Source organism: Thalassophryne amazonica, chromosome 12, assembly GCF_902500255.1.
Source record: "Thalassophryne amazonica chromosome 12, fThaAma1.1, whole genome shotgun sequence".
NCBI classification, from domain to species: Eukaryota; Metazoa; Chordata; class Actinopteri; order Batrachoidiformes; family Batrachoididae; genus Thalassophryne; species Thalassophryne amazonica.
In genome coordinates, this window is record NC_047114.1 from 74,584,146 (window position 1) to 74,600,420 (window position 16,275).

The 16,275-nt window shown below is 39.9% G+C and overlaps 1 protein-coding gene across 1 annotated transcript in view; it reads left to right on the forward strand.

The window, feature by feature from the left end:
• The window catches only part of agap3 (ArfGAP with GTPase domain, ankyrin repeat and PH domain 3), a 213,041-nt gene that overhangs the window by 49,588 nt on the left and 147,178 nt on the right, over window positions 1–16,275 (forward strand). The window contains exons 7-10 of the mRNA XM_034183336.1: window positions 135–262; window positions 482–637; window positions 7,473–7,556; window positions 14,681–14,785. Coding sequence (XP_034039227.1) covers window positions 135–262; window positions 482–637; window positions 7,473–7,556; window positions 14,681–14,785 — 473 coding nt within the window. The remainder of the gene's footprint in view (window positions 1–134; window positions 263–481; window positions 638–7,472; window positions 7,557–14,680; window positions 14,786–16,275) is intronic.

Genomic DNA, 16,275 nt, shown 5'->3' on the forward strand with positions numbered 1-16,275 from the left:
TGCTAAAACCAACCCCTTTGGGAGCATTTGTGGAGTCACGGCTTGATTTGTGGAAATTTGCTCAGACACACATAAACTAACGCTTCTGAAATGATTTGAGTCTCTTGATGTTTCCTCGGCTAACTTTCTTTCAGTTGCCCAGAAAGTCGTGGCCATGAGGAAAAAGCAACAGCTGTCTATCGGTCCGTGCAAATCGCTTCCCAACTCCCCCAGCCACTCGTCAGTCCCCGCTGCATCGCTGCCTTCTGTTCACATTAATCAGGTATTTCCTTTAATCTCAATAAGAACTTCATATTCGCAGTTGTGTTGCCTCCCCAGTTGCTCAGGTTATTGCTACCATGTGAGAAACCGAGCTGATTGTCCCTCATTGTTATCGATTTTGTCCGACATAAAATGATTTATATTTTTTCTTCATTTGTCCATCCCTTGCTTTTCTTCCCTTCCTTTCTTCTGTCGATTCCTCTTAATCTCCTCTCCCCAGGCAGCCAATGGCGGGGGTGCATTCAGCGACTACTCCTCCTCTGTTCCCTCCACCCCCAGCATAAGCCAGCGGGAGATGCGCATTGAGACCATCGCCGCCTCCAACACGCCCACGCCAATCCGCAAGCAGTCAAAGCGCCGCTCCAACATTTTCACAGTAAGTATGCGACAGCTGATGCAAAGCAACACCCACTCACACTACTAGGAGGCATGACGCCAAAGTGCACTTTGTCCACCAGAGGGAGACAGGTAGCCCGAAACGCATCAAACCCACCCCTCCTGCCTCCAACGCAGGCAAAGAAAGCCTTTTGTTTACACAGCACAGCGGGCAAAGGAGAAAAACGTATTTTAAAGTTACATTAGATCCCAAAAACAATCGACTGATCCTCAAAGATACACTGTGGATTAAATCTGTCAGCTGTCATGTCCTTTTCTTTTCTAATTGGATGTCATACGTTTCTCGTCTCGCACATAACAAACTTGACCTCCCTTTCCCCACCCCTCTTATTTCTTGATAGATCCTTTCTTTGCAGTGACCTCCCTTTTGGGGAGAGACAGCCGAAACCCGCCAATGCCACTTCACCAACCCCCGGCCAAGCTAAACTAAAAAAGTCTGAGCCAAGGCTATGTCTTCTTTACACGCTGCTAATAGTGCAAGCTTTCGCCATCCAACACCCCACCTCAAACTGCTTTACTTTAGCGCAGCCACTAACCATCTCTGTGTGTGCCTAGATAGCTCCACCCAGCACCCCACGTTCCATTCTACACCCCTTTACTGTAGAACATACGGCATTCTGGCACAAATAGGATCTAGACAACTAAGACCCACTACCACATTTCAAAAGAGGTTGAAGTAAATATCCCAACCCCTGCCTGCCTGCTCTTGATCCCATGTCCTGTTGTATTTACCCTTTGCGCTAACCAGTACTATATGTGTGCACTAACCACTCTAATTTCTTTAGATGTCCTAAGCTTGTCTTTTACTTGTAGCCTCTGTCCTCTTCTACCCAGCCTGCACCCCCTTTCCTCCTCTCTCTTCCCTCCTACACCAGCCTTCCTTGCTGCTAACCTGTTCCAAATCTTGCGTATCCAGATCTCCGTCTCATCAAACTCGGAGATCTGCAGAAACTCGACCAGACTCGATGGTTAGAGGCAAGGTATAGTCACAGTAAGGTGCTCTTACAATACACATTTAGGAGGTAGTGGTATGGTGGGGGGTTTTTGTACTAAAGAGGAAATCCTAGTTTTACATGAGTAATGATCATCAGAGAGAGGACAGAAATGTCTGTCTAGTGAAGATGAAGGCAAAGTGGATCAAAGTTGACAACTCCTGGTGGGTTGGCGACCTTGCAGCATTGAGAGAGGTATTGGGTAAAAGAGCGGGAGAGGGTAGAGATATAGATACTTAGAACTTCCAAAGATACAGTTTTACAAGTGTTTATTAAAAAAGGAGGTAGGTTAGGTGCTTGAGATTGTAAGTTTGCTCCATTACTTTAAAACATATTTTATTATTTAAACTTGGATTGAAGGGTAAAGGCTCATTTACACTCAATGTCAAATACCAATATGGAAAGAGCCTTCTGTCCCCACTCTTTGTTCATTTTGTCCGTATTTCTGTTTTCTGAAAGCTTGTGGATACAGACAAGAGAGTTATTCATATATATATGTATATATATGTATATATATATGTATATATATATATATATGTATATATACGTATATATATGTATATATACGTATATATATATGTGTATATATACGTATATATATGTATATACGTATACACGTATATACGTATACACGTATATATGTATATACGTATACACGTATATACGTATATACGTATATACGTATATATGTATATACGTATATACGTATGTATATATGTATATAAATGCATGCATACCCTTGAAGTATTTAATGGTTAAACAGGCTGCCACCATCTTTATTTCTTTTGCAGTAGGAATATTATTATTATGACTTTGTGGACTGTTGCCATATTTGATGTTACCAAAACAAGATGGTTCAACATAGCCTGCAGTGCCCTCTAGTGAATATTTTTCTTAATATCTATTCCAGCACAATGTACTTGTGGAAACGTTGGGTATATCCTAAAATGACATTCTAAAAAATTAGTGCTGCATGATGGGATGTGTATATATATATATATATATATATATAAAGATTTCCCAACAAGTGGTGAAAATATCAGTTGAAGTGTGGAGTGCATATCATTTCATTTTTTGAGAAAGCCATACAAATGCCTTAAACACATTCCCAAATAGGGTGTTTAAGTACAGCACATCTTTATAAGACCTGCTGAAAGTGTTTTAATTGATCTGGACTAGGTGCTGGTAGATTTGAATGCATATACTGTATTTTCTGAATTATAAGCTACATTATTTATTTATTTATTTATTTATTTATTTGGGAGGTAGTAGTAGTCGTAGTAGTAGTTGTAGAAGTAGTAAGAATAACTTATAAACAACTAAACAAAACAAACAAAATAAATGACAATATTAAAAATGCACTACAACAATGCACAAAAATCCCAAATTTAAGCAGATAAAAAACAAAATCAAATGGACTCACGTTTTTATTGTAGTGTTTCCAACACTGTGGGCCGGCTGTTTCTGTTCAACTACATCAGTAACATTCAATATGTTGTCCACCGCATATTTATTCTTGGAATTTAAAAGTCCTTATGGGGCACGCCACAAGATGAGAGCTTCCTGCATAAATCCACTATTCACTTCTCTGTCTGTTTCATCTGATTTTTTTTTTTTTTTTTTTTTTTTTCCAAACTGCATCACATAACATCCATCCAGCGCATCTTTTTTACCATCTTGTTTATTTTTAGAATTTAAAAGACCTTATAATTAAGTAACAGTACATGCTGTGTTGTGTACATGTGCAACTTTGATTTTCTGTCTATTGTTAAACTTGCCCACAGGGAAACACTGTGTTTAAAAGTGAGTTCCACATACAGAATATGGTGCAGTTTATACTCTTGCATGACCTAAATATATAGAGATTTTTTTTTTGGTTGTCTTCAAGAGGAAGTTTTTTAACCAGTACAACTTATACTCTGGTGCAACTTATATTTGGGAAAATTTGATATGCATAAAATGGGCATTGGCAATTTTAAAAAAAAGTTTATTTTAGTTTTCCTCTACTTTTAATGACGTGTCCCCCCCAGAGGTCTGTGAGTTTTATGAGGCAGAGATCTGGCTATGTGACGTTAAACATTTCCTAACTCTTTCCTGGAACATCCCCACCTCTAAGGCATCGCTTCATCTCAAACTCATACCTTCTTGTTCTTCTGTTGCCCTCTGCAGCATCACCCTTTCTCTCTTGCTCCCATCTTCTCACATGTCAGCTGTATCCTTCTTGACCCCTTCTTGTTCCTCCAATCTCTCTCTCAATCTACCTATCTTACCGCCTCCCCTCCTTCTTACCCCAGCTGCTGTGGGAGCCACAGGCTTGTGGCGTCCGAGCAGTACAGGCTGTGTGCTAGCTCCCCCTTGTTGTCTCCCTTCCCCCCCGCTAGGTAGTGAGTAACCATGTCCACCAGAGAAATGATCCTCTCCCCGTCCGCGTCATGGAGATGCCGAAGCATGCCACCTACCCAGTGTGGGTGCCAGAGTGGCAAGCCGAGCGGGAGTTTCAGCTCATGACCTTCTGAGGAGCAGCGATTGGAGGGTGGGAAGAGGGAGGGAGTAAAGTCGGAGGAGAAGAAGGAGGAGGATGATGGAAAGTTAACAGTGCAATGTCGACACTTCTTCAGTGACACTTGAAGAGCGCGGTGGGCGAAGGAGAGGAAGAAACAATCTCAATGTTTTGCCATTTTCACCAACCACCAGAAAGAGAAAAATATCTCATCAGCCTGTCAGAATCGAGGATTTCCCTTTCCAAGCTTTTGTCCATTTTAAATATAAACTGTTTGTCCTGCTCGTCAACGCAGGTTGCCATTCAAATAAAAAAAAAACAAAAAACAAAAAAAGCATGTTTCCTCACCAATCTCATGTGACTCATTTCTCTTTTTTCTGATGTGTTTGGGAGCTTAAGGAGAAGTACGAAATGAAAGCAGCTCTGCCTTAAGGACATCAGTCAATGAACTTATTACAGATTACTTTAAAATACCAGTCGGGCTCATTTTACAGAGTTCTTTCGTCAGTTGAGATGGATGGAAAAAGGCTTAAAGAAATATTTCTCATCTGACTGTAATCAGATATCAAAGAAATATTTGTCGCAGTCATGGCTCTTGCATTGGGACTCTTAAATAGTTTTGCAAAATCCAAGGAATGTGCAGCTTTTTTCAGTTAAATATTTGTAGATTTATTACTTTTGGCCCCTTTTATTCTGACTTGACACAAATCAGCTGTATAGTTTAAAAGAAATTTCCTTTGATTAGTGACCTAACAGGTGAATTAATCTCAGTAATGAGCAGTTTATTTAAAAAGTGAATGAAATTGAACAATAAATCAGATTCCTTTTTACCACCCTCACAACAAATCACCATCTATACCCATCATTAGCCACTAGGTGTCAGCACAGTACACGTTATTCTTTCCGAGTGCTTCCATGGTTGGTCGATAACTTGTCAAATGTGTTTTGTAATCTGTGCCATGATGTCTTTGTCCTTTTTTGTGTCGAAAAGCACATTATTTAGATGAAAATCCATCTACTTTTTTATATGGCATCGTCATTCCAGTTTTGTTAAACCCATTTATTACTGTTTGGCATTTTTCCCCATGTTACAGTTCAAGTACGTCATTAGTAGTTCTCCACGTGTGGAAAAAACAAATACAACAACGAATAATATGTAACATTTAACACTGTTTTTCCAATATTTGCAGATTTGTGCTTCTGTTTCCAACCTTTCTTCAACAAAAAGGGCTTTCCAACTCCTTCCGAATTAGAAGAGCATGATGGTTAATAAAAAAAGAAAAAAAAAGAGTCCCCCTGCTTTGCCAGTCCTGATAGAGAGGAGATTATTGATTGAGGACTTACTGCTTGTTGCTGCGTTGCCCTCGGTGCTGCGTGGCATTCAGGGTATTGCCCAGAACTTGCCCAACATGGAAATCATAGGACTTTGCGTGTCACGCGTCCTAAAGTCCAAATCCATGTGGGTGTTTCTGTGTACATTCAAAAACTAGACTGTCGAATTTCACCATGTGAGACAGACTGTAGGGACTCTGCTGGAAATGCCCCGCCCACTCCTGCACCCCTCATTTCAACAGCCCTTAAAAAAAATTAAAAAAAAGAGCGCTGTGCAGTCAAGTCACTCTTGGAACTGTTATCCAGCCACCCAGAGGACCTTTTGTCACATCACACTGCCTTTTTGCCATAAATGAGGACTCAAGGACTTAGAGGTGCCATGTTTTGTTCCCCTTCTCATACAGTTATTTAAGTTGTTTTAATTCTTTCTTATTGTCCAAACAGTATTGAATGCAATTCAGAAAAAAAAGTGGTATATGCGTGTTATATTCGAGGTACTTAAGGTTTAATGTATTTGAGTAGTTTTATGAAGGCCTTCATAAAAAATTAGTTTAGCGTTTCAGGGTGTGACAAAAATGAAAGCTGCCAACAAATGAAACTGGGGTTGCACTGACTTGTATGAATGTAATTAAACTTAATGTTTTCTCCTCTTTTTCTTTTTTCCTTCCCATTTTTTTCCTTTTCCCTGCATTCAGTTATTTCAGTTCATTTCTTTATTTAAATTTATTCTGAGTTTGGTACAGAGATTATGAACTATTACATAATCGCTTTTCTATCATGAACGGATCAACGAGCATATAGTCTGCTGTATATCTTGTATTGTATTTTATTTACAATGGTACACTATTTAAAAAAAAAAGAAGTACATACATATAAGGAATATATGAAATAATGCCTTTATTGTCCATCCTCTATTTTGTGGGAACTGCAATGTTTGGCTCAATCTGTTGAATATTTTGAAGTGAATTTGTGACTTGCTTTGTATGGTGTCTGTATAGAAGCTAAACAAGTCATCATTAAAAAAAAGAAATAATAATAATAATGAAAATAAAATGTTTGAAAAATATAAACCAGAGTGGGTTTAATTGAACTCAGACTCTACCTCTTTCTCCATCGGTGACTGGACATCTCTCATGTTCTGAGTGAGACCATTCCTGTCTGTCCCTTCTTGTACCTCATCTCTTTTTGTTTTGGGGTGGGAACGTTATTTCTTTTAATGATTTATTTCCCTGCAAGAATGATGCTTCTTGTCTGACCTTATTTTCTCCCCTCCTCCTCCTCCTCCTCTACCACAAGCTTAAAATGTTCATGCATTTTTAACGTGTTTTAATCCCCAGTCTTCCTAACCCTTTTTGATGAGATTTTGAAATGTCAGTTTTGCAGGTGTGAAATGGAGGGGAAATTGCATCTACTGTGAAATAACCATTTTTCTTCCCCTTTACTCTGTCTCTTTTTTAAAAAAAAAAAACCTCTTATAAGCTTTTTGTGCTGCAAAAGTGATTATCAATGCAACTTTGCAAAAGGCTCAGGTGAAGCAGCCCTGGGTGTAACGGTTCGGTCCGCTTGGAGTCCGTTGTGGCTCTCAAACAGAGGAACGCATCTGCCAAAGGGTTTCAGGACTGAGTCATGACTCGATGTGTGGTCGTCTTTGGTCTCCTGTGTGTTGAGATGGTCCTCTGTGTCCGGTGTGGTCTTGATTTGGCCTTTTTTTATTTACTTGCACGTCGATGTTACTGCTGTTTGTTCTGCTGGTTTGCTTGTCTGTTACTTTCGAGCTTCTTTTGAGAATTTTATTTTGCAGCGTCGCCCACAATACCGCAGACACCTACACCCAAACCTCTCCAATCTCTCTCTCTCTCTCTCTCTCTCTCACTCACTCACACACGCACGCATGCACCCACGCAGTCTCCCACCCACACACACGGCTCCCTGTCTGCTTTTCCGTCAGCGTGTCGCTTCAGTTGCTGACTGACTTTCTCGTTTTCTTGCAGTCACGGAAAGCCAGTGAACAAGCAAAGAGCGTTGACAGTAAAACAGACAGCATAGGCAGTGGAAGGGCCATACCTATCAAACAGGTAAGCATTTCTTCTCCTCTTTTCCCTACACTGTCATACTTTCATGGGTAAGTATGGAAGGTTTTTGTCTTTTCATGCATTGTTCCTTTTAAGTGCTCAGATTTTTTTGTCTTTTGAAATGTCATCACTGCTTTGGGCCACAGGCTGTTTATTTGGTGTTGGGCAAAGTCATGCCCTACTTTAACCACGAGGTGGCAACGCAGTATAACATAACGAATTACGTCATCAAGCAGTACAACCTGTCAGAAGGAAGGGTGATGTCAAAAATAAATAAATAAATGAAAGAAATTTCCTGAATATCACACAAATGTCAGATTATTTCAGTTGCAGTTCTTAAAAGTCACAAATGGCAAATTTAACCTAATAAAAATCAGGTATATTTACCTACAGAATTGATGAAAAATGATAATGACTAGTTTTGTTTTGTTGATTCATATAATTTAATTATTGGCTCCCATTTTAATCAAAATTTGTACCTGTAATATTAATTACAGTAATTAATGTGTACCATTGTGCAAAAGTTGACATGTCAAAAACTCTTTAAAGAAAAACAAAACAAAACACTGCTGAATAAAAATAAAATAATAAAAATACAGTTTCTTTTAATGATATAAAAAAAATTTAGTTGCTTGTAATTAGATTTGTACAATCATTTTATGACTGAGGACACATGCAACAAAATAAGGTATATTTTTATTATTATTTTAAGATGAAATGAAAATTGAAATGTAATTTTCTGTTGCTCTCCTAATGCAGGGGAAACAAAAAAAGCAATTGTTGTGTCTAAAACTTTTGCGCAGTACTTCATGTGTACAACGTACAATATATTTTCCTGAAATTTTATTCTCATCCTTTTCTCCACTGTTGGGATCAACAGAATATTTAAATTAATACCTCCACACATTAGTCAGCTTTTTACTTTTTTTAAAAAACGTTTTTCTTTGACAAAAAAAAAGCTTAAGCTGAAGTTTGATGCAAAAAATAAAATAAATACAAAAGACACAGTGGCCAATTTAAAATTTTTGTACGGTTCAAAATGATTAGAATTTTTGTGCTGTTATACTTTTCACTTTTTTACCATTTTTTTGAGTGGGACAGTTGTAGCAAATGTGCCATTGGTTTGTAATTACAACTGAGGGCTTTCAGATTTGTGCAGCACCCTTGTATTATCCTCCTGTACCTGTGAACGGTGGCTGCTAATATCCCTTTAGAAAATGTTGAGCCAGGCCTTACTCCCTTTTGAATAGACTTGTCAAGGCTTCGGTGCAACTGAATTAATGGCAGAGCAACACATTCAAGACCGCTCACTCAATCAGCAAATATTGCTCGGAGGCACCCACAGTTTAACAGATATCTGTCTGCGATGTCAGATCAGTATAATAGATACAGTCGTGTCATGAATAATAAAATAAGTGTGTTTGTGAATTATATTTACATTTGAGTCATTATTATCACATTATTATTTATTTGTGCAACACAGTGAAACAGACAAAACAACTTGCGTTCTCTTCCAGTTGAGGCCCCAAATCAAATTACTACCTAGCATGGATTTTCCACAAAATTAACATGTATTCTATGCTTGTCTCATCCTCTTTTTTTAACAATTTGGAAATACGCCCGACTGCAATGTTAAGTGTTGTTGTTGTTATTATTATTAGTCATTGTTAAAATATTTTAAAAATTCTTAGCCCCATCCATGTTTGCATATCTGGCCAAAATTGTAATGCCTTATATTCCAGCCTGCAAAAAAAAAAAAAAAAAAAAAATAGTTTTATTAATTCTGCAAAAATACAAGTACTTTCCAACGTAACCTTTTGAGACATTCTGAAACTTTCTTCACTAATGCTCTTTGGAGATTAGTGCAATTCCATTCTTTAGAAGGTAACGCTGATCAGTGCAGGAGAGCAGGATTGTTTGCACAAGATTAGAGGCCGTCTTTACTGTAAACCCTCCTATTCTCTTAGTATACATTTCAGGAGTGGTCTTCCTTATAAAGTCCAGGGGCGGGTTTCACCTGAGTATCATACCAGCCATCCCTCTATCCCCAAAAGGATTTTTTTGTTTTTAGGGAGGTTTGGTTGAAGAGAGTCAGGCTGATCACCAAAGCTTGTCAAATGCACAATCAAGGAGATCAAAGTGTCAATGTGAGTTTAATTACCACTTCTCTCAACTCTCCCCCTCCCACCCAACCCTACCCCACACTTCCACCCCTCTGGCCCAAATTACACAATGCACTCCCCCTGTGCTCCCACCCCGTCACATCTATGAAAATACTGAGTGAGGACAACAATGCGCTGACTGCTGAGGAGCCGCCAGCAGCTCTGTGACACTGAGTACATTCTTGCCCTAACGCGCTCCCCTCTTACACCCCAAACCCCCAACACACACACACACACACACACTCCCTCTCCGTGGCCTGCCACAAAGCGCCGGGCTATCAGTCAGCCATGGTGACGGGGTGCAGCTTTTCCGCCACTGCGCCCACAATAGAAGCCAGCGACACTATCTCCTCTGTGTCGATATGACGATTGTGTGGACACGATGAGCACGTCCGACATCCGGCCTGTTTCCTGATATCACACAGACTAAGCGCAGTCATCTCTTTGTGCCATGCGACCAGCACTGCGGGACGCCCAAAGATTCCTTACGCGTGTCCTTTTTGTGCATCAAACTCTTGAATTAAGAGCGCACCGCTCATCCAAAACGATGGAACAATTATGGTTAATGATCACAGATAAGTTGTCAAACTTCCACTTACTGAAAGTGGCATGCTTTATGATTAGAGCTTTAATAATGCAAATGCTGGAATAGAGCAATTGAAAAACTAGCCTAAAGATTTTTGCATTATTGTCTTTGTATCTTTATTGATCTGCTTCACAGCACTGATAATTATACGAAGCACCGCACTGATTGCGTGTATAGATTTATGTATGCTTCACTAAGAGCACAAGATAAGCGACATATTTGCTTGTAAAACATGTATTATAAAGTTGCCAGAGGCCTTGTGATTGGATCATTTACTTTGTTTGATTAGAGAGTCATTTAAAAGTGTTTACTGTTGTGTTGTTGACTGAATGGTGAAGCATTTGGATAGTCAGCTTTTTATCGATTGAAGGACACCACATTTTTCCTGAAATATCATCAGATACAGTGCATCCAGAAAGTACTTACAGCGCATGTTACAGTCTTATTACAAATTGGAAGAAAATCTTTTTTTTTACCTAAATTCTAGGTAAAATGACATAATGACAATTTGAAAAAAGTTTTAGATTTTTGCAAATTTATTAATAGTAAGTCCCTTCGGCTGCTCCCTTGTTTTGCACTCGGGGTCGCCACAGCAAATCCAAGGTGGATCTGCATGTTGAATTGGCACAGGTTTTACACCGGATGCCCTTCCTGACGCAACTCCACATTACATGGAGAAATGTGGCAAGGGTGGGATTTGAACCCGGAACCTTTTGCACTGAAGCCAATGCGCTTTAACCACTTGGCCACCACCCCTGTTTGCAAATTTATTACTAACAAAAAAAAAAAAAAAAAAAACTAAAATCACATGTGTATAAGTATTCACAGCATTTGCAGCCTTTGCCGTGATGCTCAAACTTGAACTCAGGTGCATCCTGTTTTCACTGATAATCCTTGAGATGTTTCTACAGTTTAATTGGAGTCCACCTGGTGTAAATTCAGCTGATCTCACAAGTCCCACAGTCTGTAAACCTCTGAGACAGGATTGTCTTGACGCACAACTCTAGGGAAGGGCACAGAAACATTTCTGCTGCTTTGAAGGTCCCAATGAGCACAGTGGTCTCCATTATCCGTAAATGGTAAAAGTTCAGATCCACCAGCACTCTTCCTGGAGCTGGCTGCCCATCTAAACTGAGCAATTGAAGGAGAAGATTCTTGGTTCATGGTCAGGGAGGTGACCAAGAACCCAATGGTGACTCTGTCAGAACTTCTGCATTCCTCTGTGGAGAGAGGAAAACCTTCCAGAAGGACAATCATCTCTGCAACAATCCACTAATCAGGCTTGTATGGTAGAGTGGCCAGACAGAAGCCACTCCTTAGTGAAAGGTACATGGCAGCCTGCACCTGAAGGACTCTGACCATGAGAACCTAAATTCTCTGGTCTGATGAGACGAAGATTGAACTCTTTGGCCTGAATGCCAGGCATCATGTTTGCAAGAAACCAGGCACCATCCCTACAGTGAACCATGGTGGTAGCAGCAGCATGTTATGGGGATGTTTTTCAGTGGCAGGAACTGGGAGACTAGTCAGGATTGAAGGAAAGATGAATACAGCAATGTACAGAGACATCCTGGATGAAAACCTGCTCCAGAGCAGTCTTGACCTCAGACCAGAACGACTGTTCATCTTTCAGCAGGACGATGACCCTAAGCACACAGCCAAGATATCAAAGGAGTGGCTTCAGGACAACTCTGTGAATGTCCTTGAGTGACCCAGCCAGAGCCCAGACCTGAATCTGATTGAACATCTCTGCAAAGATCAGAAATAGCTGTACACCGATGCTCCCCATCCAACCTGATGGAGCTTGAGAGGTGTTGCAAAGAGGAATGGGCAAAACTTCCCAACTGCCCCAAGAGTATAGCATCATATTCAAGAAGACTTGAGCCTGTAATTGCTACCAAAGGTGCATCAACACAGTATTAAGCAAAGGCTGTGAATACTTAATGTACACGTGATTTCTTAGTTTATAAATTGTCAAAAAAAAAGTGTTTTTGTTTTATCATTATGGGATGTTGTGAGTAGAATCTTGAGGGGGAAAAAATGAATTTACTCCATTTTGGAATAAGGCTGTAATGTAACAAAATATGGAAAAGATGAAGCACTCTGAATACTTTTCAGATGCACTGTATGTCAGTAACTGGAAATAATTATCTACAGTTTTTGTCAAGAAATTAACTTTTATATTTGATTAAATGTTGTAAACAAATTGCATGTTTTTCATGTGGTAAAGTGTGTCCTAATTAGCAGTCTTAATAGTTCTAGTTAACGCCAGAAGATGGATGCCCAGTTTTTGGGCAAACTGATACAATTTTCCGGAAAATATAAGGTAGTCCTACATTTATGAATTGTTTTTTTACCCGTAAAAAATGACGCCAAATTTCATATGATATGCAAGCAATTCTTTCTTTTTGCTTCAGATATGGCCACGGCCATTTTTGTAATTTTGTTTGGCTCATTTGACCGCATGGCTGATGACCCTGGCATGAAATTCAGCCGATTTGGTGGGAAATCTGTTTGAGAATGTACTGTCTGTTTTGTGTCTTTTGAACAAATGTCTCCCCTACCTAATATCAGGAGGTTTGTGTTCTGCCATGGAGTTTTGGGCAAGTTTGAAAACCTCAGTGTCATTGCATCATGTCAGCTAAGATAAGTGATCTTGTAACTTCTGCAGTCAGCGTCAAGTCTTTACGAGAATATTGTTTGAAGCAGCATTAACAAACCTAACAGTATAATTGCAGCTATCCATTTGTCCAAGCGTTTTTATCATTACCAATGTACGATAGATGTTATCATTGTTGCCTTAGCATGCCATTAGTGTCATACTCTTCTTCTAACTTTATGGTTGTCAAAGTTGATGCATTACTGCCACCATCTGGTCAGGAGTGCAGCAGCAGACTGACAAAGCAAAGGGAAAAGCTCTACAATGAAAATTTTATTTAAGTAAAACAGCAAAAGTGTTACTATCAAAGTATACTTTAAGTAAAAAATTAGAGTACTCATTATGTAGAATGGCCCATTTCAAAGGAATACACATTATACTGGATTTTGATGCTGATTATTGCAGTTCATCTTAGTATGATATTCTATTCTATAATGTGTGTTCAGTGACATTGCAATGTAAATACCTTTTGAATAAATCTAAAAATATTATTCAAATTATAATTATCATGTTCATCACTATTGATATACCTTCTAACTTTCTGCTGACCAGAAGCCAGACAGGATGTGACTGCTGGAATGTACATCAGCGCATGTAGAATTTCAAAATTTCCTTGGGTAAGTCCCCCGGGACTCCACCTGGCCTTTGCATACAACCACTTTTTATCCATCCGGCCACTCCCATCGACTCACCACAAACAAAGTTTGGGACTTTTTTTTTCTTACTTCACTTTCATCATTGTATAATGATAAGATATGAATAATCTATCCCAGCATGCAACCACGAGACAGGAGTCGCCCTCTCAGAGTTGGCAGGATTCAGATTAGGATGATTGTCGGAAAACAGCCTGGTGTCCAGGTCGCCGAGGGTCACCTCTTCCTGTTGGGTTAATCAGGATTAAAGCCTGCAGGATGGGCCTGGTTAGCAAAACACTACCCCTCACCCCCCCCCCCCCCCCTCCCGTTTTAGGTCTCTCACACACACACACACTCACACACACACACATATATACACACACGCACACAGGCCCTGGCTGTAAAAGCACAAACATTGCCTCGGCATAATCCCCTAATTAAGCGGGGCCCCTCCTCGGTATTTAACCCCGAGAGCCTCCTGGTCCTTGCACTCAGCAGCGTTTGGTCACCTCCAGCAGAGGAACTGCATTGTTTACCAGTGGATTTACTCTACAGATAAAGAAACCATCTTAGGCCCTAAAAGGCCCCCGGAAGATAAAGCAAAATGGAATGAGAGCCGAGTGAGCTTTGAAGTGGGGAGATCACACTCCCTAATCCCAGGATTGAGAGGTCTTCCAGAGTTCACCGTGTTATGTGTATGAATGCAGGGAGGAGGTCTGGCAAATTGGATTGTCTCCCTTTTTGAATGGACTCAGCCAGAGGAACCCCAGTCAACTTTGGAGGCTCCAAATAAAATACAATTAAAGCTGCCAGTCATCAGACTTTAACCAAAAAGTAACATTTACAAAACTTAAATTAAGAATTAACGCTATCTATTCATGCTTTTTTTTTCTTCCCAATATTGCTTCATAATTGTCACTTAAAAATGTTTGTTTATAATGCAAATGCTGCATGTGGTTGACTTAAATGTGTAGTAAAAAATAATAAGACTGTGTTATGGTATTTAAAATCCATAATGGCGGCTATCAACCTCCATGCTGCTCTGGTAAGAGCGTGTACTCACCGTGATGTCTTGTCTCTTGCAGGGAATCCTTCTAAAGCGAAGTGGCAAATCCCTCAACAAGGAGTGGAAAAAGAAATATGTCACACTGTGCGATAACGGCGTCCTTACTTACCACCCCAGTTTACATGTGAGTCCCCTACTATTTCTTTTCCAATCGGCTTGATGTGTTTGTTGCACGACTGTTTATACTCGAGGGTGTGGGACTTTTTGTACCGCTGAACGTGATTCTCCTGGTGCGATTACATTTACCACCGCTGAGCTGGAATAAAACCATACAGGCTTATCGCTGTATATAATGACTACAACAGCCAGCTCTATGATTTAAGTGTTGGTATTGAGGTGGAGGTTACCCTAGTGGTCATCTCTGCATCCCCCCACAGTGCCCCGTCCCTGGTGCCGGCTAATGGAGACATGGCTGTGCTGCTGTGTGCCCGCTGCGCCCAGACTCCACGCTGGCTTGTATTTATAATGGCTCTCACCGCATGGCAGCAGAGCCTGACCAGCCTCCCACATCCATCTTTGTCAGTATCCCGCTGGGCCGCTAATACCTCTTAAGCACTTGGCTGGCTGGCAGCAGACATCTCAGGAGCCCAGTGCCATGCAGAGAAATGCCCTGAACGTCTTTCTCCAAATCCTGTCGCTGTCGCTCATTTTGGCCCGTCTCACCGTTTGGGACATTTTTGTTAATTTGCTTAAAATGCTACAGCATGACAAATGATCATTAAATTAAATGCTCATTTGCAGTGCTGTGATTGCATTAACATTTTAGCTGTGAAATTCCAAAGCGGATTTTAAGTGTATTTTATGCAATCAATGTAGGTTTTAGAAATTTGATGGATTTCGCCACAAGAGGTGATCTATATCTGCTGATGGTTTATGACACTGAGTTTCAAACAGTCTTGTATTGTGAACCTCTGATGGAAGAAAGAATGTTAAAATGAGTACATATAAATGCACTGCATTTATATAGTGCTTTTCCATCTGCATCAGATGCTCAAAGCGCTTTACAATAATGCCTCACATTCACCCCAATGTCAGGGTGCTGCCATACAAGGCGCTCACTACACACCGGGCACAATAGGGGATTAAAGACCTTTCCCAAGGGCCCTTAGTGATTTTCCAGTCAGGCTGGGATTTGAACCGAGGATCCTCTGGTCTCAAGCCCATATTAGTGTGCATCTCTCGTCTGTGAAACAATATGTATATAGATTTATATATATTGGATACAATAACATTCAGGGTGTGATGATTGAATTTATTTATTCGGCACACACAGACTCAAAAATAGAAAGCTCACAAAGAAAACAATTTAACAATGTTCCCATGTGCCCGAAAGGGTGTAGGCAGAAGCAAAAGCTTATAAACGCCCACCCCTTTAACAAAAAAGTATGCATATGTATATATACATATACCCATGCTAACAAACACAAAGTGTAAATAAATTAATCACTGAACTAAAATTTTAAAACACAACCATGCAAACAACAATGCACAAACCCAAAAAGCAAAACAAAATCGATAAACCTAATTTATCAAGTAATTAAATGATTTTTATAGAGCCTTTTAAAGCCAAAAAAGTTAACAAATGATTTCATGCTATCATGTGTTATGTGGTGG